The 22673-nt window shown below is 43.6% G+C and overlaps 1 protein-coding gene across 1 annotated transcript; it reads right to left on the bottom strand.

Annotated features, from left to right (window-relative positions):
• Positions 1-15959: 15959 nt before the first annotated feature.
• On the bottom strand, positions 15960-21546 carry TYRP1 (tyrosinase related protein 1). The gene is made up of 7 exons (XM_069964285.1): positions 21146-21546; positions 19199-19521; positions 18688-18892; positions 18383-18550; positions 18097-18276; positions 17241-17387; positions 15960-16384 (listed from the first exon to the last, which is right to left on the bottom strand). Exons 1-7 carry the CDS (start codon positions 21534-21536, stop codon positions 16194-16196), a joined length of 1605 nt encoding a protein of 534 aa, XP_069820386.1. The 5' UTR covers positions 21537-21546; the 3' UTR covers positions 15960-16193.
• Positions 21547-22673: the final 1127 nt, after the last annotated feature.

Genomic DNA, 22673 nt, shown 5'->3' with positions numbered 1-22673 from the left:
ATTCCTTTTTTTTTTCAATTTGACAGCGCAAATTATTTTTTTCGGGTTTTGCAGCAAATGTTATGGAAAAATAATGCCTGTCATTGTAAAATACAATTGGTTTCGCAAAAAATAAGGGCTCATGTGGGTTTCTAGGTGAAAAATGCAAGCGCTATGGCCTTTAAAACATAAAGTGGGAAAAACAAAAGTGCAAAAACGAAAATTGGCTTTGACCTTAAGGGGTTAAACCATGTGTGGTGACCAGGGGATGCTAGGTGGTGTGTAGCTGGGCTAGGTGGTGGTGGTGTACCTGAGGCACTTGTCAATGTGGCCAGGAGTGGTATGCGCCCACCCGTGGATACACCAACAAAACATTTTTTCAATAGGGGGTAGGTGGGAAGTAAATCACAGAGTCTGTTTGAATTTGAACAGGAAAACTATTTTAATGTGGTCCCTTCAACGCAATACAGGGTAGTAAGTCTTTTCTTTCAATATAGGTCTAATACATAAATCCAATCCTTGAGTTGGGTATCTATAGATTTGTGGACACAGCTTCTTGCTGGAGGAATAATACTTTAATGCTTTATTTATTTGGAAAGTCTTTGAAAATTGTAGCTTGGCTTTAGGATAGGAGAGAGGAGTGCACTGAGGGTTACTATAGGTACTCAGCTGTGGGTTCTGGGAGAGAGTACGCCCTACGCCCATGGGTATAAATCTTCCACCTGTTTGCTGTCTATGGGCACATAGGGACATAGGGCAGGAACGTAGGTCACAGGTTATGGGTGAAGCTAGCCGTCGCGGGGACCCCTAGGGAAACCTAGCACATTGCAGTGGAGTCTTTGCTTTATCAGCTTTCCTAGTCACTGACTAGTAGTCCTGCATTGGTTGTCAGGAGAGAGAAAATAGCAGCTGCCCAGCGTAAGTAGAGGTGGTCTCTTCAGTCATTTTTCACCTCAGCCTCCTCAGTATGCCTCTAGCCAAACATGGCTAAGATGAGGTTGACTGGAAAGAAATAAGCTTCTTGGTTTGGGGTCTTTAGCTTGGGAGCCATGACAGCAGCTCCCTCACCGAAATCCTGTCAGTACTCGATCTCCCTCAGGGAATGAACTCTTCCCTGATTGGACAGAACACAACTGGAAGGCTTTGATATTGGACAGTGATTGGCCAGATCACTTGAAGTACCCAGCTCATTGATTGGTTGGGGGAATATCCCCCACCAATAAGTGACAGTTGGTCAGTTAAACCTTTCCTTCAGCTGTGCATACAGTACATGCAATACAGTGACATCTAGTGGCATAAAATAAGTAGTGCAGGCAGAAATAGAAAACATTGGTATTAATAAGAAATATAGGCAGAGTGCAGATGCCATTCACCCAGAGTGTCTATATGTGACTATAGGTGGACAAGAAACACAGCAGAGGCCACACCTACTCTGGGACACTGCACATGAGTACGAGCTACACTTGCCCCAACAGAAAACTGCACTATGTAGACAAGGCCCCTTGGTAGCCCCCTAGCCTTCTTCACAAGCCAAGTCTACCTTCACCCACAAGCAGGGGCGTAGCTAATGTCTCCTGGGCCCTGGTGCGAGAGGCCAACTTGGGCCCCCCCCCCTCCTTTCACGACCAAGTGATGCTATTGTTGTGTGTGTGTGTGTATATATATATATATATATATATATATATATATATATATACACACACAGTGGTGCCTTGGATTATGAGCATAATTCGTTCCAGGACCGTGCTTGTAATCCAAATCCACTCTTAAACCAAAGCAAATTTTCCTATAAGAAATCATGTAAATGCAGACAATTGGTTCCACACCCCAAATATATTTATTATTCTGTACTGTACAGTAATGGAGAGGATGGGAAACACAAGGGCTGACAGAGACTGCAGGGAGCATGAAGGAATGAGCAGGGCAGATGTGGGCACATACATGCAGCACTCTCTGTCCGGGGAGAGAGGGGTTACAGCTATGGAGAGATTACCCCCCCCCCCACAGTCCTGTCCCCTGATGTAAGCCCCAGCCTAAAGGGGATCTGCTATGATTTGGAAGGTGTTTAGAGTACAGTGCTGTAGACCCCGCTATGCAGACCATGCCCCTTCTCCACTCGCGCTCCCACCCAATACAGGAAGTTCTTAAACCAAAGCAATGCTCTTAAACCAAGTCACAATTTTGAAAAACTGTGAGCTCTTAAACCAAAACGCTCTTAAACGAAGTTACTCTTAAACCAAGGTACCACTGTATGTGTATATATATATATATATATATATATATATATACACACACACACACACACCAAGACAGATATTACCTATTACCGCCATACTGTTACCGACCAAATCCTGTATACTGAGACCAATAGTACCAGTAATACCAGTATATAGGGAGGAAACATTACCGCCACACCACAACCACTACCATCACCACCATATTGTTACTGACCAAATCCAGTATACTAAATCACCTCATCCAGTCATATAGAGGTGGCCCCAGCTCTACACAGGCTCTATACACCATATACATTACAGTGCAGTTATATCAGGTGACTCACAGGAGACGTCTTTTCTGATCGGAGTTCTTTCCTTTTCATCATCTTCTCCATCCGTCCTGGGCCGTTATGAGAACTTCTCCGAGCCACGAATCCACAGAATCTGCCAGACAGACATATTAGGCTCCACACTCTGACACCATCTCCATCTCTCTACACACTGCACATCTGTACTGTCCCCTTTACACCCTCATTTAGTGGGTAGTCCTGACTCTATGTGACCTCCTAATAATATATGCCCCCCTCTGTGTATTCCCTCTCCCCCTATGTTGCCCCCCCCCCCCCCAAATAGATGGCCCCCTCTCTTATAGATGGCCCCCTCTACCCCCTCCCTTATAGATGGCCCCCTCTCTCCTCACCCTCCCTTATGGATGGTCCCCTCTCCCCCCACCCTCCCTTATAGATGGCCCCCTCTCCCCCCACCCTCCCTTATAGATGGTCCCCTTCCCCCCCCCCTCCCTTATAGATGGTCCCCTTCCCCCCCCTCCCTTATAGATGGTCCCCTTCCCCCCCCCTCCCTTATAGATGGTCCCCTTCCCCCCCCTCCCTTATAGATGGTCCCCTTTCCCCCCCTCCCTTATAGATGGTCCCCTTTCCCCCCTCCCTTATAGATGGTCCCCTTTCCCCCCTCCCTTATAGATGGTCCCCTTCACCCCCCCTCCATTATAGATGGTCCCCTTCCCCCCACCCTCATAGATGGCCCCTCTTTCCCCCCACCCTCATAGATGGCCCCTCTTTCCCCCCACCCTCATAGATGGCTCCTCCTTCCCCCCACCCTCATAGATGGCCCCCCTCTTTCCCCCCACTCTCATAAATGCCCCCCTCTTCCCCCCCCACCCTCATAGATGCCCCCTCCTTCCCCCCCACCCTCATAGATGCCCCCCTCCTTTCCCCCCACCCTCATAGATGGCCCCCTCTTTCCCCCCACCCTCATAGATGCCCCCCTCCTTCCCCCCCACCCTCATAGATGCCCCCCTCCTTCCCCCCCACCCTCATAGATGCCCCCCTCCTTTCCCCCCACCCTCATAGATGGCCCCCTCTTTCCCCCCACCCTTATAGATGGCCCCCTCTTTCCCCCCACCCTCATAGATGCCCCCCTCCTTTCCCCCCACCCTCATAGATGTCCCCCTCCTTCATAGATGTCCCCCTCCTTCATAGATGTCCCCCTCCTTTCCCCCCACCCGTACAGGCTGATAAAAAAACAAAACTTAACTCACCTGACATCGCGCTCCCACGTTGATCCTCACTCCTTCGATCTGTCCCCGGCTGCTGCGCGGCTGCCGCGTCTTATCCCCGGCAGCGCGCGCATCCCAGAACCCCCTGCGCGCCGGAAACCGGAAGTCAGGGCCCAAGGCGCGCAGGGAGTTCTGGGATGCGCGCGCTGCCGGGGGTAAGACGCGACACCCCCGGCAGCCGCGCAGCAGCCGTGGGAAAGACGGAGCCAGACTCTTGTGACCGCAAGCAAAACAATGCTTGCGGTCACAAGAGTGACTGATCGGGGGGCCCCGCGGGCCCCCCTTGTGGCGGGCCCGGTCGCGGCGGCGACCCCCGCGACCACGGTGGCTACGCCACTGCCCACAAGCCAAAGTACACAGATCTGCCTTACACCTACACAGATACCTCAAATATCCAGTCCAATCAATATTGTTGTTACACCTATTTTTGCCTTTTACTGTCAACAACTATTTTGTGTATTTGCATTGAAGAGTCTATCCCTAGACTGTTGCTCGTTCCTAAAAACTGTCTTTACTACACTTGTTCTAACCTTACAAAACCTAGTGTTAGTATACCCGGGGGTGGGCATACCACTCATGGCCACTAGTGCCTAGTCAACACCTAGCCTACTGCTAACACCACCAAGTTACTGCAAAATACTTGCTGATGGAAGCAACACTTCTGGTGGCAAGAAGGCAATTTCAGCCGAACACTAGGAGAAGCATCATCTATTCTAGGACACATCATTTTCCTGAAGTACATTGTGCACAGCACAACCATCTATAAATTGAAAACATTGGAAATCACAACATTCTTAGGGTCCTTTTACACACAAACATCTGACAGATTTTTTAAGCCAATTCCCGGAGTGGATTTGAAAAGAGGAGAAATCTCAATCTTTCCTTTATAACCTATTCTCTGTTTAGATTCTGTTTGTGGCTTTGGCTTTAAAAATCTGTCAGATATCTGTGAGTGTAAAAGGAGCCTAACACAGTGGCCCAGATTTATCAAACAATGTAAAATATAGACTGGTGTTAACTGCCCACAGCAACCAATCACAGCTCCTCTTTCATTTTACCAGTGCTGAAAGCTGAGCTGTGATTAGTTTCTGTGGGCTGTTTACACCAGTGTATATTTTAGACCCTTTGATAAATTTACCCCCAGTGTGTCCTGTATGCATTTTTAGTACATGTTTTATTCAATTTTTAAGGAACATGAGGATCAGCTTCTGAAGAGATCAACGATAAGACAAGACACTAAGAAAAAGACAGTAAGGCACTAAGAAAAAAGACTAGGAAAACAAATTTAATGCATGTATATGTTTTATTAAATATATATATATCTGCTCCTAAATAGACTAAAAGCGCTAAACTATTAATATATTTACAGACTCCCTTTTCATTTTCAGCTTATGTAATGTTCACACATGCTCTTATTATAGACAGTGGTGAAGAACAGAGAAATGTTCACTAAGCATCATATTTGTGGCAAGATAAAAAACAAAACATACAAATATTCCCTTTACCGACTGTACAGACTAAGGCTACACCATTCCCCGTTACATCAAAGCAGTGGATGCATCATTTTTTTTATACTTATTTTTAAATGTGTCAAAAGGGTATTTTCAATTTAAGAGAATATGCCATAAATGTCAGATTGACATGAGCCTCCCAACTTTTCAGATGTATAAAAAAGGACACTTAAAGTTCATTACGTGTCAAAGATCCATTTTTCAGGCAAAACTATACAGTTGAATAATTTTTTACTCAAAGTACAAAATTCAGCAGGAAATATAAAGATTGGGTTGCAGTTAGAAACAATATAGATAGGAACATAACCTGTATTAATACACATCTAGAAAAAAAGAGACATAGGGACTAAGGTCAATAGGAGAGACATACCTTCCAACTATCCATCAGGGATAGAGTGTGGGTCCCTTCTTTTTTCAAACAACACCAGGAGTGGGTTGAACACACAGAACCTGTGCAAATCTTTTCATTATAAATTTGCCCTCTCAGTTCCACTCCTAATTTTGGTTGAGAAAAGGCTGACGGAAATACTATGTGTGAACATAGCCTCAAACTGATGAGAGTTAGAGTGGGTTCACACGCACCGGAATTACAACGAATTTCACGTTGCGACTTCCGCTGCAATTCCCAGCACTGTCAGTTTGAATAGGTTTACATACTTGCAGCAGAATTTTTGTTCCACTGCGAGTGTTTAAACCTCATCCCCCTTAATCTGCCACGGCGCGGTGAATACTTTACCTGTCCACGCTCCGGCCTGCTTCTGTGGCTCCCGCCTCCCTGATGTCCAGACGCAGACACTGATTGGCTGAGCGGGATGTTAGGGAGCCGGGAGCCGTAGAAGCAGGCCGGAGCGCCGGACGGGAAAAGTATTTACTGGGCCGTAGCGGGTTAAGTGGGACAACGTTTACATACTCGCAGCAAAATGAATATTCCGCTGTGAGTACGTAAACCTTTTGAAATCTGCTGTGATTCCAGTACGTGTGAACTCACCCACCCTACCCTGTGGATATGCCATAAATGTCCAAGTTGGTTTAAACTTTGCAATAGAGTTACCTAATTGATTTTGTTCTAGTTCCAACACTTTCTGCTGGTCCTGGTTAGGTTTGCTTACAGTACAAAGAGCACGATTGTGATGCCAAGCTAAATCACATCACCACAGACATGTGACATTGCGACATGACTATAAATAATCACTGTGTGTGTGCGGATTATCCATAATGCCATCACATAGATATAAACAGAAAGGACTGGGCTGTGGGAACTCTGAACCACCATTAAAATGTTACAAATTTGTACATTTTATGATTAACATTCATTTATTAGAATTGAGAAAAAAAATGCTTAAAAATGGTTACCTAATATATTTACTGCTTGTTTAACGCATTAGCTTTGCGAGCACTAATGTCTAGACATGCATTACGGCTATCACCAAACCCTAGGTTATACTGACATCTGGAGGTAGGAATCAAACAGTACACTTGAAAGGCCCAATTCTTTCATAGCATGGCATTATATGTATTTTTTCTTATCAACCAGTAATGGTAATACTGTTAAATGTATTTTTCTTTTTACACAACATGTTTAATATCACATACTTGTGCTCATATATCACAAATTCTCTGATATACTGCATGGTCAAAAGCAGTGTTTCCAGCTCCTCGTCTCATGTTTTCCCAGTCTGTGAGGAAAATGTTAGCATTTTTCAGGTGATAATATTATGGCCAGTGTATCAGGCATCACCAAAGTGTTCATTGTTTGGGATCTCTTTAAATCATGACCTGATCATAACGTAAACCAGTGGCGGATAGTGTATGCCTTCAAAATTACAGGAAAAGAATTCATTGCATACACAATGTTGTAAACGGCTTAAGTGAAACGAGCACAAGGCCAGCGGAATATGCTGGTGTATGTTTTTGGACTGGAACTTTACTTTTTGGACAGCCTGCAAAACTGCATTGTGGAGATCAGAGACGGAAAGATATGAATAGCACAACATGTCTTGGACAGTTTTGGTCTAGGTTAACAAGAAAACGCAGAGGGTCCAAATGTCCCTGATGTGACCAGATTTACCAAAAATCATTTGCTGAACAATTCCCTTTACATGTGGAAAATAGAGCAGCTCAAAGCATGGGACTTGTAGTCCATATCAGATGGACTGTACTAGTGTGACAGTGGAAAGGTACATTTTATTGGGGTTGTCTGCTTGGCAATAAATTATATTGCCAAATTTTCTATTCTATGTAAAAAAAAATCTGACCTTCCCTGAAGCAACATCAGTAATTCTGCAAGAGGAAATATTGTGTTGTCAAATGGCTCTATGTGATGATGGATCAGTCATGGCCTTTTACGAATGTAAACCAATTACTAAAATAAGCACACCACCGTGCTACGTCACTGTAGCCCACCATGGGACATTTGTAAATAGCAAAATATATCTTGCAAAAAACAGAGCAATCCCACAGGAAGTCCTGAGGCGGTGTGCAACGGACTACAACACCACAGACCCCAAACATAAAAAAGTAAGGGTCCATTTACACAGAAAGATTATCTGACAGATTACCTGCCAAAGGTTTGAAGCCAAAGCCAAAGATTTGAGAAGAGGAAAAATCCCAGGCTTTCCTTTATGATCTGATCTCTGCTTATTGTCTGTTCCGGGTTTTGGCTTCAAATCTTTGGCAGATGATCTGTCAAATAATCTTTCTGTGTAAACGGACCCTTATGCTGGGTTTACACGAAACGATAATTGGCCCGATCGTACGATTAACGATGTCGGAGTAACGATTTTTTTTTCATAACGATGAGCGTTTAGACGGTACGATATCGTACGGAAAAATTGTTTTGCGATCGTGCGCCCGCAGCCCGCCCCCCCGCTCAACCGCAGCCCCCTGCGCCGCCCAGATCGCCACCCCCGCCGCTCCGATTGCCCCCGCCGCCATGAGCATACGTTACCTGCTCTGCGTAGCAGGTCTTCGAAATCCCCGACTCCCCTCTTCAGCGCATTGATTGGCTGAAGAGGAGATCCGGGAATTTCAAACGGCTCCTCTTCAGCCAATCAGTGCTCCTCTTCAGCACTGATTGGCTGAAGAGGAGCTGTTTGAAATTCCCGACTCCCCTCTACAGCCAATCAATGCACGGCACCACTAATTGGCTGAAGAGGGGAGCCGGGAATTTCAAACGGCTCCTCTTCAGCCAATCAGTGCTGAAGAGGAGCGGCGGAGGGGGTGGTGATCGGGGTGGCGGCGGCAGGGGTGGCAATCGACCCGGTGTAGGGGGCTGCGGGCGAGCGGGAGGCCGATCTTTCGCGCGACAACTGTTTACACAGAACGATTGGCAAATTTTTTGCGAATGACGAACGACTATTTAAGAACAAGATAAAAGAACAAAATGAACGATTTCTCGCTCGTCGTTTGATCGTTCGCTGCGTTTACACGTACGATCGTTCGAATTCGATCGTTATCGTGCAAATTCGAACGATAATCGTTCCGTGGAAACCCAGCATTAGGGTGCGTTTACACAGGCAGATTTATCTGACAGATTTTGGAAGCCAAACCCCGGAATGGATTTGAAAAAGGGAGAAATCTCAGTCTTTCCTTTATGACCCGTTCCTTGCTTATGGTCTGTTCCTGGCTTTGGCTTAAAAAATCTGATAGATAAATCTGCCTGTGTAAACGCACCATTAGCCTTCTATTTCAAACACTCAATCCTTTTGTTCATACTACGGAATCCATGCAGAAACCTCAAGCGGATTCCACCAGCGGCCTCTGCTTGAAAATCTGCCCGTTTCATAGAGTCAATGATATTTGCCAGCAAATTCCACGGTCCAACAAAATTCATTGACTCTATGGAGAGGGCGGAACTTCAAACGGAGGCCACCCGGCAGAATCTGCCTGACGTTTCTGCTCGGATTCTGTAGTGTGAACGTACCCTTAGTCAGGAACTGTCCAGAGCTGTATCAGATCCTTATAGAGAATACACCACTGTCTGCAGGACATACAGCAGCTGATAAGTACTGAATGGCTTGACATTTTAAATAGAATTTACAAATCTGTATTTCTGACACCCGTTGATTTAATTATTCAGGTGCAAATGATTTATCAAATAGAGTATGCCACATTGATGAATCTAGTGCATTAAAAGAATGTACAGTATACCCTAAGGCTGCATGCACACATCTGCAAGCGGCTGTAGGTCATGGACTGAACTCTTGACCTTTTATGGAACTTTCATCATCATGATTATGATGCCGGGAGGTTCGAAGCAGCTTTAATTTTTGAGGCTGAGGTGACATGGCTGTGTCAATACAGCAGCAAGAAGTTTTACCTGTTTCTGAGTTCTTGGCATCATAAAAAATCACAACGGCAAGAGTTCCATAAAAGGCCAATAAGTCAGTCTGTGGCATACTGTCTACTTGCGAACCATATATCGTAGACGTGCATAGGCATGCAGAGAATACATAGCAAACAGCCAAGGGCCTAGATTTAAAAGTTAATGCTATACCAGGCAAGGAAGCAGCAATATAGCAACAAGATCCAAAAACACTACCATTTCCGCTGGGCCCAAAATAGAAAACTGTTCCTGAGCTGCTAAAATCAGGACAAGGTGAGAAGACAGTATTCTTTTCCCAAACCTCCAGTTATTGGTCTCCTCACTACCCAGACTTTCACAAAGGCTTGTTAATAGAACAGGGGATGCTACACAATGGCTGACATGGCCTTTTTGAGGTGTTGCTGCTATCAGGTTTTTTTTTCTCATAGTAAAATGGCTCACATCTGATAAAATATAGGTCTATGAGATTTGCAAATCATTGTATCTTTCCATGGCCTCCAAACTATTTTAGAATTGGGGGTGCACTTTGAGGCTCATTTTACATGCAACATTAACCATTAAAATTTTTTGGGAATGTTAACTCAACTCGTAAAACGCAAAAACATCAGGTTTTATGCAAAACTGTTTGGAATTAGTTTTTAAGGATTTTTACACAGAAAGTGCCCAATACACATCTTCAAAAATAGAAAAATGCAATTGAAGTAGTAAAACTCCATAATACATTAAATAAAAACCATGCAGATGAGCATATTGCACAGGTATTACAGACACAAGTCCCAGCCTGACCACAAGTCTGATGGCCTGAGCCACCAGCTGATGCAAAAATATGCATGTCATAGTCGTGTTTGTGGGAGGGATTACTAAGAAATCTCTGCAGCACTGTAATGACAGCAGCCCCTATTACATGGTGCGATGTAGGAAGCGCCGACCTCTCAGGTCAGCGCTCACTTGCTCCTCGTTCCCCCACCCACTGCCGGCACTATTACACTGGCTGACAGCGAGTGAGAAGGAGCAGGCAAGAGTCCGGGCAGCCCATAGGAGACAGCTGCGGTCTGCCGTTGCCGTTGCAGCCTGTTCAAAGACAACAATCAGCCGACATCGTGCATGCCGGCTGATTGTTGTCTTCTATTACTCAAAACGATTATCAATTGTAATGGTCGGCTTCGGACGAATACGAATCGCTTTGTGTAATAGGGCCTAGAGCCGTGCGGTTACAGTGCAGCAGAGATTCAAACTGTTTCCCCACTGCCAGCATGATGTTAAAACAATCCAGGGCAGTCACTGTCCATTGGTCTGCAAAATCTGCAGATGTGTGAATGCAGCCTTACACACAGACTCGACTTTGGTAATTACTAGGAAAAGATGCCTCTACTAGAACATAAAATACAGCTTTTAGAGGTGTAGGATAGGACACTATGCCCATATCCGGGGGCAGGGTTACTTTGAACTCTGGCCATATAGTCATGTGCTGCAGGTTTTTTCTGCAACATATCCACCTCATGTAGATTTAGAGACGAACATGTGGGGATGGCGCTGTATGTATATATATATACTGCTGCAGATTCATTATTTAATAGATTTGTGGGTAAAATATGGGACCAATAGCCATGTATTAACATAGCCTGAACCTGGATTTGGCTTCTGACTGAAGAACTGTATCAGTGTTATGTACTGTGGAACCTAATTTGTAGCCGACATTCACTTTAAAGGGGATGTCAGCTGCAATTCACATTCCAGACTATTGGTACTAGCCAAAGCTCTAATACACCTTTAATAAAAGGCAAATGACTGTCCAGCTGTCTGTTGTCACCTACCTGCCGCAGTCAAACTTGCCTGTGTTCTGAGGGGAGGGGGTAAGTCACTGTGGCTTCTTTCTTGACAAAAGGGGTGGGGCAGCCATGATTTCCCCATCACAGCCGACCCCGTCTCTTCACTTACATCTGTCAGTGGCTGATTGGGGAAGCCTCGTACACCATAGACTGATGGACAAATCTACCATGAGAGGCGAGGGTACCACCTTTAGCAGGGGCGGATTAACTTTACCATAGGCCCCGGGCTGTTAACCAAGCCTGGGCCCCCAACCCCACTGTAAATATGGTAGCACTAGAGTGGTGTTCATAGTACAGGATAGATAATGTCATAATGCCCTGATTTGTGCAAAATTGTGGCAAAAAAACATGTGATTTTTTGCAAATCATGGCACAACTGTAGCCAGGTGACAGTACACCACACCTACTTTTTTTGGGTAGTCATGGCCCCGGGCTACTGCCCAAAACAAACCTATTATGATCCGCTTCTGACCTTTAGTTCAGAGAGACACATGGTACCTTTCATATATTTCCAGAATGTAGAAAATTGCTCCTAAAGTGCAGCAAGCTGAAACAGCTCCTCAACCCTCCCTCTTATAACTAAGCCTACTCCACTTCAAGGCAACAATCAAGCAGAGGGGAAGGAGAAGGAAGGCCTTTCAGCTTCCACCTACTCAAGACCTAGGAAAAGCCTCCAATTCCTTGTACCAGATGGATATATGATGTACCATGTGTCTTCTTGTTTAACAGCTATCCAATGGTGTCAGCAGTTTGGAATGTGCATTACAGCTGACAGATTCCATTAAGAGTACGTTCAGACATTCCAAGTTTGCCTTGAATTTCACAGCAAAATCCATTGCAACACTCTGTCCTGCGATTGCCTATGTCTGAATTCTCTCGCAGGATGTAGCCACAGCTTACTTAACCCAGCAGCTGCCAGGCTTTAACAAGCTAATACATTACCTGGCTGTGCTTCTGCAGTTCCTGGGTCAAGGGTGTCATGCTCAGCGGCAGGACAGCACACTAATGGGCTGAGCAGAGTGCCAGTGACCCAGGAGACTGGACTGCAGCCAGATGGCAACATTATCATAGTAGAATGAAAAACCTGCCAGAGTGTAGACCCATAGGCAATGACAGTATCACAACAGATATCATTGTCAACTCACTGTCGCATAGCAGTTAGGTCAAGTTGACACACTGAAATACTTTCTGGTGCAGAGTGGTAAGAGGCTTTACCAAAACACCTTCATAAACCCAGTCCTATCGCTGCTCAGCTTCCAGCTAACCAGCGATGGAGCATTTCAGTCCACAACGCTTCAGTGGCTTGGGAAAGCCTGTATGATACTTGCTTCCAAAATGCAAAAAAAAAAAAAAAAAAGCATTTTCCCTACAAAATGATATATGAAGAGGTACTGGGACAGGTGCAAGTCCTGCCAGAATTACCCAAGAAGCATGCACCTCTTAAAGAGGATGTAGCGCCTGATCGAACTGCACCGGCACGGGGAAGCCAGTACCACAGTCCGTTTTTCGGACCAAGGCCCAGTTCCCGTGCACGGCGCCGTTCTATGCACCAGAACCGGCTGGTGCTCAAGCACTAGAGGCAGACCAGGCCGCTACAGGGGAGAGAATTCCCTCCCACTGGGGGCAGCCCAGCCCGCCTCAAGTGCTTGAGCACGGGCCAGTTCTGGTGCATAGAATGGCGCCGTGCACGGAAAAACAGACCGCAGCACCAGCGTCCCCAGCGCTGTTCGATCAGTGGGTTTAGGTTAAAAAAAGAGGGTGTACCACCTGGTACATCCTCTTTAAGATCTAGTAGGATGAATGGGGCCTAGTTTAAAATCAATGTGCTAGTATGCCAGTCTTAATAAATGTCCCTTTAGAAGTCTTCTCAACCCAAGTCAGGAGTTGAAACCTGAAATATTTCCCTTTAAATACGGTTTTTAACACATTTAGAGTAGGATGGCAAATATCTAGACCTAGGCAACATTTGAAGCAAGTTTGTAGGTTTTACATGCCCTGTGATGTCCATCTTCTCCACAAAGACTGCATAATACTGGCTCTTCCCCCTAAGGTAGAATAGGGAAAAATGCACATTAGCCATGTTTGATGTTCTTAAAACTCACTAAAACCATAAAGGCAGAGTGCATTCTGACCTTAAGACCAAGGCTGTGCATCCTTTTGCCATGCAATTTCCCAGGGCTGTCTGCTGCTAGGGTACAGCAAGTTCAGCCCTAGCAGCAGGGTGTAATGTATTAGTGCACATTACAGCCATCACAAAAAAAAGTAGTCCCTTACTAGGAGGGCCACAAGTTGGACACCACAGCACTAATGCTACTTTGAGGCCTATGCAAGTTAAGTAGTGCTCTAGAGCACTATGGCATATGCTAAATATTGGAGGGGGAAGCGGCAATAATTTTACCACTTCCATAAAAATGAAAGCAAGTGGGGTTTACAATTTATAGACCCCTCAAATTCACTTCAGAATAAAACTGTGCAAAAAGAACAAAAACAAAACCCTAGAAGTAGTTTGTTGCAACACAATATGAAGAGTTGGTCAGGGTGTATGTCTTGTTTGACAGTAAATCCCAAATGACAAACTTCCCAGCAAATCCGAAATTTTTTTTTCTTGAAGTATTGTATTGCCGCCCCCCCCCCCCCAAGAGTTATATAAAAATTACCAATATTCACTATTACGAGAAATACACAAAGCGCTTTGTCCCCTGCACTTACTGCATCAAGGCCTCACTTCCTAATTGTGATGTTACACCCCGACTCCCAGAGCTGTGGGGGCTGTGGCTGATGGAGAGGATTATGGCAGAGGGATGCTCAGTGTCCCTCTCCCATCATCCTATCCAGCAGCCACAGCCCCCACAGCTCTAGAAGTCGAGTCATGACAGCCCCATTTTATCCAGGAAGTAAAGCCTTAATGCAGTAGTAAGTGCAGGGGAGACGCGGATCGCACTTTATGTGCATTTCCAGTAATAAGTGTATATTAGTACTTTTTTTTTGGGGGGGGGGGGGGGGGGGAATGTTACAAACATTTTTGGTGGACTTAGACCATAGACCAAAGACCAAATTTGGCCAGTCTTGAAGGGAAGTATTCAGATTTCTGTAGCAAATTCCAGAAATGGATTTGAATTTGGGGGGGGGGGGGGGGGGGGGAAGTCTTTCCTTTGATCTGATCTGTTAGACAGTTCCTGGCTTTGGCTTTAAAAATTTGTCAGAAATCTAAAACGCACACACACTTTCCTGCCTCACTGTTGAAATTTATTTTGCCATGTTGGAGCACTAGTCAACTAAAATAGTAGCCATAAATGGTCTGTATGAAACCTTGGGTATAAGCTGTACAGCAATCTACAAGAAAGTTCGGAAAAACATAAAAGGGGGGTGGGTGGGTGGTAGTAAGACCTGTGTGCCTGTACGCCGTGTTGAAATCTCCACTCCTGTTCTGGATTTTCCAAGAGAATAGTAAATCCATAAATGCTAAAATATAAAAAAAAAATTGGATCCAAGGGGGGGGGGGGGGGGAGATACATATGATAACAGATATGTAGAAATGGTATGATAGACCACAGACACCTGGAGCAATAGGTAGAGTGCTAGGATAGAATGTCCAACAACTAGCTCCTATGAATGGCTGAAGGCTCATTGTGATTACTGATATTAAGAGTATTGCTACGCCTCAGGAGCTAGTTATTGGGCATTCCATCCTAGCACTTACTTATTGCTCTTAAGCTGATTTTTACATGCTTCCCTTATAACAACTGTCCAGGTGTTTTCTGTGGTCTATCCATACAATTTCTGCATATCTGATCATATGAGTGTCTAATTTTTTATTGTTTAAAATTTTCAATAAAGTAATCATTGTTTCTCATCTCAGCTTATAATTTTTTTGGTGGATACCATTTTCTGTAGGATTTATTTTAACGTGAAGAGCCACACTAAGGCTAGGTTCACACTGCGTTTTCAGCATCCGTTTAACGCATCCGTTTTTTTGCAAAAACGGATTCGTGTGCATCCTTTTTCCATTGACTTCCATTATAAAAAAAACGGATCCGTTTTTTGACGGACCAAAAAAACATTGCTGACCCTATTTTTCTGGACGTTAAAAAAAAAATGGATCCGTTAAATGGATGCTGAAAAACGCAGTGCGAACCTAGCCTAAGTTGTACCTTTTTGGTCTATATAGGATTTATACTTAGTAAATCCAGCAGAAACTGCATGGCAGGTGCAGAGATGTACACCTGTTCCAGAGCAGATGTTCATTTCCACCACGATTTAGGCCTTCTAGCAGATGCAAGTCAAGGTGTGGGAGAAGGCCATGCCACCTCCACTTGCTACATGCAGAGCCTAAACCAGGTCACCATTTATCCGGTGTACACCAGTCAGAAGTTTGATGAAGTCTTAGTTTAATGTATTCTATGGTGGGCCTAAGTCTTAAACACACAACATGGAAATAAATTCACACTAAATTTCAACTTTTTTTTTTTTATTTACGGTCAGTTTGTATTTGGCCATTACATTTTTATATCCACTCAGGATGTATACAACTGCCAGACAGTGGGTTCATACAGCAATCACATTAAGGTTTTAACAAACTCATTTTTCACTAGCAGTACACCATAGGCATTAACACCAGTTTCATGTTGGAGTATACACAATTTGAAAATAAGACTTCATATATACATACACACTTTACCTTAAGACTTCTACATTACTTCCCAGTACTAGAATCAAGCACAATTACTAAGCACTTTAAAAGCTGGTAAAAAGTTTCTATCACACCGATTGAGTATTTTCCTTATCGTCAGCATAACGTGGATAGGATTCACCAAGGAGGGGCTGAAATACCTCGCTCTTTCTGCTCCTGCGTCGAACAGCACATGTGGCACCCGCAAAAATTATAGCCACAAGAACCAAAGCTGCTACAACCGCTATGGTGATTATCTCTGTATTGCTTAGTGGATGACCTAAAGAGGTAAAGGAACATAAAGCCATTCACCAAAAATTCCATTTAGGGCAATTGAGGAAAAAAAAATAACAGCATTATTTCCCTTCATATTAAGAGGCTCTGTTCTCAGAAATGCCATTTCCCCCCCACTAAATTGAATCAATCAAGAGGGGAACTGGCTTTTTACGCTCAATTTTGTGCCTTATTTTACAGCCCAAGTGTTAGACTTAGGGAGATTCCCGCATCCATCCCGGGCCGGGGTCTGCGCCATAATTGCGCCTATCCTGGCTTGGCATTCTATTGCTTTCGGCTGCAGCAGCCAAAAGCAATAGAACACTGATCTCATGGATTCATGCAGTATAACTATACTGCATGACGGCTGCATTTTGGGCCTTAAAATACAATATGCATCATTACTTTTTGGGCATTTGCTACAGGTCAAAATACACATGAGTACAATGCTACAGTGCCGTGGGGATTCAAAGAGTTTCCCTGCTGCCGGCATGATATTGCTACATAATGCCAGGCAGGGAAACAAATCCTTTGCATGCATAGGTTTGCAAATTCTACAGACGTGCAAATGCTGCCTTACACATAGTTTTATAAGAAAAAAAAAAAAAAAAAAGTGACCCAATTGATACTGGTTTCATGTTCCTGCTGCTGTCCAATCCAGCTATTGTGCCATGTGATCTAGAATGAGAATGTAGCTGCTCTCGAGTTCCCTGCTGCATTTAGCATAGACGTCTTAAATTGGCACTCCAAACCATACAACCCCTTTAAAGCCTGTAAACATACATTCAAGAACTCTGTACTCTGCCAACCATTGGGATGTTACCAAAAAACAAAACACTATAGCACATGTGCCAACTACTTACTAGGCCATTGGACATCGTATGAGTATCCCAAGTTATCTGGAGCCAACACAAACATTTCGTTATTGGTAACTGGTGGCCAGAATGGAACCATGTTGTATTGCCGGTTATGACCAATTGGTGCATTTTCCAGTGGATACTGATTGCCATCTGAAGATTAGAATGTACAGAGCAACATGTTAAGCCAAGAACAAGGAGTTAGTACTGGTTAGCATCTGTGAATCCTCAGTAATAAAGCAGATAGCTTGCTTATCTCAGCAATCGGCTCATCAGCCTGCTGTCTTTTAAGTGGAGCTGCTACATGGCTGCTGGGAAAAACTGAATCCAGTCCCAAGAAACTTTATATGCAAGTTGGTGGTCTACTTGACAATATACATTACTCTCAAACTACCCCCAAAGAGGATTTTCATATCCCAGGATAGGCTCCTAGTCAGCTCTTGAAATTAAAAAGTGCAACCAGACCCATTTTTAAGTGCTGGGGTGGATAAGAGAAATGAAGTGCCCTTATCTCCCCTGATCGAGCTTTGGTGGCTGCATCTTGCCAGTCCCTGGTCTGATCGGGGACCCAGGCCATGATGTGCGAGGTCCGCTCAGCCAGCAAGCGGCCGATGCAGGACCCCACTACAGCTGCCTTCTGGCCAAACAGACCTCACTTCATGAACTGGGTCCCTACTCAGACCAGGAAGTTGCTGGCTGGACCTCTCTAGTATACATCGTTTTGCATGTGGCAGTAGTCACTACAGAAATTTATGCAACTAAAGAGCCATTTCATATATTTGAATGTAGTTTCTGCAAGATCTCAATGGGGATGTAGAATTTCTTGCACAAGTGATTAATCACAGTTCATTGAAGATCTCACCTGCATTATGCCTCCTCAGCCATTCATCAAAAACTGCATCAGTAAAGGTATGAAGCAGCACAAATATTGGATCATTTGGAGACAAATGAGTTTGACCCCCAGTTCCATTTAGGAACAGATGAGCTAGATTGTGAAGACTTCTTACTGTAGGGTTATACTGCCCAGATGGTTCACTGTATCCTACAAGGTGAGAAAAAGGGAAACCACAGCCATGTTCAATACCTGTACATTACATGCACTATTACCCTTAGATAGACATCTTTATTGAAGTTTTTTTTGTTTTTACCTTCAATGGTATTCCGAAAACTTTCTGTAGAGGTTGAAAAGAATGGTGCAGTATCAAACAAATTAACTTCTAAACAGAGAAGTACATCTTCTGGCTCAGGAAGCCTCTGTACCATTGGGCGGGCAACATTTCCAGCAGGGTTTCTCCTGATTGAGTTACCAGCTGTACCTGTAATGAAGGCAATAGTATAATGTAATAGTGTAATGAAGGTAAAGTATATAAAGGATTATAATTTCTGAACACTAGAACATGCCCACATAATTTAGCGTTCAAGGTTAGTAATAAAAGTTTACTAAACTACTTACTGTTACAGATAGTCCCTAAGCTTTCATAATCCTCCACAGATTCACATACAACTCTCCAACGGGAGAACACAGAGTTGGCACTTAATAGATTTGGATCAAAATTGCTTCTTGCACCCATAAGGTCATCTGTACAAATGTCACATTCATTTCCACCGATAGCAAAGTTCCAGTAAGGAAGTGCAAAAGAAGGATCCTGCAGAAGGTCCTAAATACACAAAGAAAGGTTGCATCAGATATACTGCTTGTAATGTCCAAGTGTACCAGTTTACAGCCTGATTTTGACTTGTGCAGTGCACAATGTTTCATCATTGTCATCACTTGCAAACTTAGAGATTTATATTTCATTTACTTGGATGAATTAATCCTTATGAAGGGAACTTTCAACTGTACCCCATTATACGGGTTAGTTTAATAGGGAACTGCATCAAACCCATGCATGTTAGACCGACTACTCCTGATCTATAGTACAGCTTATACCATCTCTTTAGTTAAGAATCTTAGTTACACATACCTGTATGTCCCTTTCCAGCTGTATCAAGTGGTATCTGTGCCAGGTAAGGAAAGCCGGACCCTCATGAGAGAAGTCTATGTCTCCAACACTACCCTGGCCTGGGCCAAGAAAAGTTTTGCTAACACTGTAATAATGGGTCCAAACAAAAAAGTCAAAAATTGAAATATTTTCAAAGTTAGTAGTATTCCTTTCTTGGTCTATAAGCTCATTGTAATGGCGTGTTGCAATGACATAGTCGGGATGTACAGTGTTTTTTGCAAGGTCAAGTGCATTAATAAAACGCTGTCTCTCTTCGGCATGCAAGTCCAAGACATTTCTTCTCACTGCAATGAAACAAGTGATGCTTTATTAATACCTGGACAACTTCTCCCTATGAGTATCTTTGGGATCAGGATTTCTATTTGTATGGTGTTAAAACACCTTTAAACCACCCGTAATCTTATTTACTGGAGTGTAGACTCATTTTTATGTACTTTAAAGATATTAAAGGGGTTGTCCAGCGAAATTTTAAATCAACTGGTGTCAGAAAGTTATACAAGTTTGTAATTTACTTGTGTTAAAAAAAAAAAAAAAATCTCAAGTCTTCCTATACTTATTAGCTACTAAATGTCATGCAAGAAATGTTTTATTCTCAGTCTGACAGTGCTCTCTGCTAACATCTCTGGCCGAGACAGGAACTGTCCAGAGCAGGAGGTTTTCTATGGGATTCATATAAAAACCGACAAAGTTCCTGTCTCGGCCAGAGATGTCAGCAGAGAGCACTGTGTCAGACTGAAAATAAAACATTTCCTGCATGACATTTAGTAGCTGATAAGTATGGGAAGATTTTTTTAATAGAAGTAAAATTACAAATCTATGTAACTTTCTGATACCAGTTAACTTGAAAGAAAAAGATTTGCTGGACAATCCCTTTAAGTGTTTGAATTTCATTATATTGCAGTCACAAGTATGCAACATTCACTACCAAGAGTATATTCAAGTAGATAAGTAGCTGAACTCAGCAAGTCTGCAGCAGATATGCTACATCTACCATCTATTACCCCATATTCTGCATTTTTCTTTTAGAAGTTGCCCATATTTTGGCCTGTTCACACAAGTATAGGTTTAAGAACCAAAATAAGGACGTATTATGCAGTGTCGGACTGGGGTATCTGAGGCCCACCAAAGGATCCTGGGTTCCCACCAATGAAGAACCAGTGAGAAATGACATGTCAGCCAGTGTTAGTGCAGGTTCTAAAGCTGGGGGCCCACCAGTGGATCCTATGGTGTGTAAGTCCAACACTGGTATTATGTAAGAAATACTATTAATTGCATTTGCATAGTAAATACCATTTGGCAGTCTTCTACACAGGAGTGAACTACACTGAAATGCAAATAAATCCATATTGCAATATCTATAGATTTTTATGAGCATCTGCCATCCACAAAATGTATGAAAGCAGTGCATTTTCCCTATCTAGGTATGAGCACTGTTCGCACCCACCAGAGATTGTCAGGAAGCAGACTAGGATTGGAAGCCAAGCAGTTTATGCAACCGTGGGAGTTACTCCTGGGACTGGGCCATTTACACAGCTCCCATTAAATGTCAGCAGGAGTTCTGCAACTAGTCCAAAACCACCAGTTTCAGTCTGTGGCTAGCAGAGGTGTTCACAAAGCTATCATTTACCAAGATGGGAAAACTTTTATAATATGTGCACACTCAGAGCTAATGTTAACCTGAGGCTATAGACCTAAAATAAAGCAAGATATATTTGCAAAAGCTGCCATATACTGAGTGTTATAAGTATGCAAGTCATACCCTAGCAGCAGTACAGTGTGTTAGCAGTTTGTCTATTCGGGAACATTTACACATCTTTCCTACATTGTTCTATTCTAGCATCAGGTCTGTAATGCAGAACAGTCATCATCTCATCCTTGTGCAGAGGAAACAGCCAGATTACCACTCACCTACTACAAGTGGTTGGTCACAGTTATCTCCTGTCCACCCAGGTCTGCAGCTGCCGCAGTTGTAACCATAGTACCGTCCATTACATATACATGTCCTGTTGAAGAATCGAATGGGCCATTGCTCACGGTCGTCTGTACCATCAAGTGTATACTGGGGTCCATGAGGCCTAGAGTCTGCAGTGACAGGGCCACACAGACCACGACCTACAGTAAAGCCACACTGATCATTCGCATCTGGAGATAGTTGAGGAAACAGACCCGGGCAGCACTCGCCACTGAGTAACGCCTCTGGAGTGGCACATTGGCGAGGAAATTGTGCAGATATCAGGTAGGGAAAGAATGCAAACACCAATGCCACCAAGCAGAAACTCCACGATCTATAGCACAACATGGTTGTGATGTGGACAGTCACAGCTGAAAGAGCAAATACAAGGTTTAACAAGGTTGGTGTGGTCACAGTCATAACATTTAAAGGCAATAACACATGGAAAATATAGCCTCATAATGCACGAAGACAGAACCTCCCAGCTTTGAAGCAAGTCTCCTCCTTCAGGGCAGCCTACATGATAGCATAGTGTACTATGGAACTTGCTCAGACATAGGTCAAAGATCCCATGGACCAAGTCCCACACTATTGATTAAAAGGTGAACAGCATTAAAGCTTTGGGTCACTTACCTTAGCTAATGGATACAGTCATACAATAATGTTTCTAACCAGAAAACTACAGCTTTACCCTCATAAAGCAAGTTCTCACACCTCCATACAAAGCATTTATACTTAGGAGCCTTTCCAGTGACAGACTGTGGGTGCGGTCTCAAGTCCTATTCTGTACTGCTAAAATCTCAAACACAGTAGGGGAGAGTTTCTTAGCAAAATGCACAAGTCAGTCTTCATTTGCTCCAAAACCCTGGCATACAGGGACTTTGACAAATCTAGGCTAAAATGCATATTTTTTTTTTTTTTTTAATTAAGAGTAAATTATCCACAGCAATCACAGCCCAGATTTTACTTTACCAGAACCCAATATAGGAAACCTGAGCTGTGATAAGTTGCTATGGACATTTACACAGGAATATTAACATGAGCATTTAAGCCCGGCTAGAATAGTGGTTTACGAACAGTGATGCACCATTCTTTGGGTACAAGACATTGGCAAAGAGACAGTCAAGTAGCAGTATAAGGATTGGTGCAAAATTCACCATACACGCCATTAAGAAATACTGGAAATCACCCATATTATTTCTCCAGCCCATCACTATTTTATGATTTACAATAAGATACAAGTTAAATACATGCACAATACAAGTTTACCTACAGTTAATAACAGTACCTGCTATATTCTGAATCAGGTTGTTTGCAGCAAGCAGGTTTCCTATATGACAGCCTTTAGTTTGTTTTATGCTCCATTACTTAATAATTCTTCAGTGCAGTCAGGAGTGTTTCCCTGCCCACCCTAATCCTTTTATATCAGTGGAGTTCACCCAGCACATGACCACTTTCATGCTGATTGCCTTGTGACCACAAGGT

The sequence above is a fragment of the Dendropsophus ebraccatus genome, chromosome 3, assembly GCF_027789765.1.
Source record: "Dendropsophus ebraccatus isolate aDenEbr1 chromosome 3, aDenEbr1.pat, whole genome shotgun sequence".
Classification (NCBI taxonomy): domain Eukaryota; kingdom Metazoa; phylum Chordata; class Amphibia; order Anura; family Hylidae; genus Dendropsophus; species Dendropsophus ebraccatus.
This window is presented reverse-complemented; position numbering and strand designations above follow the sequence as displayed.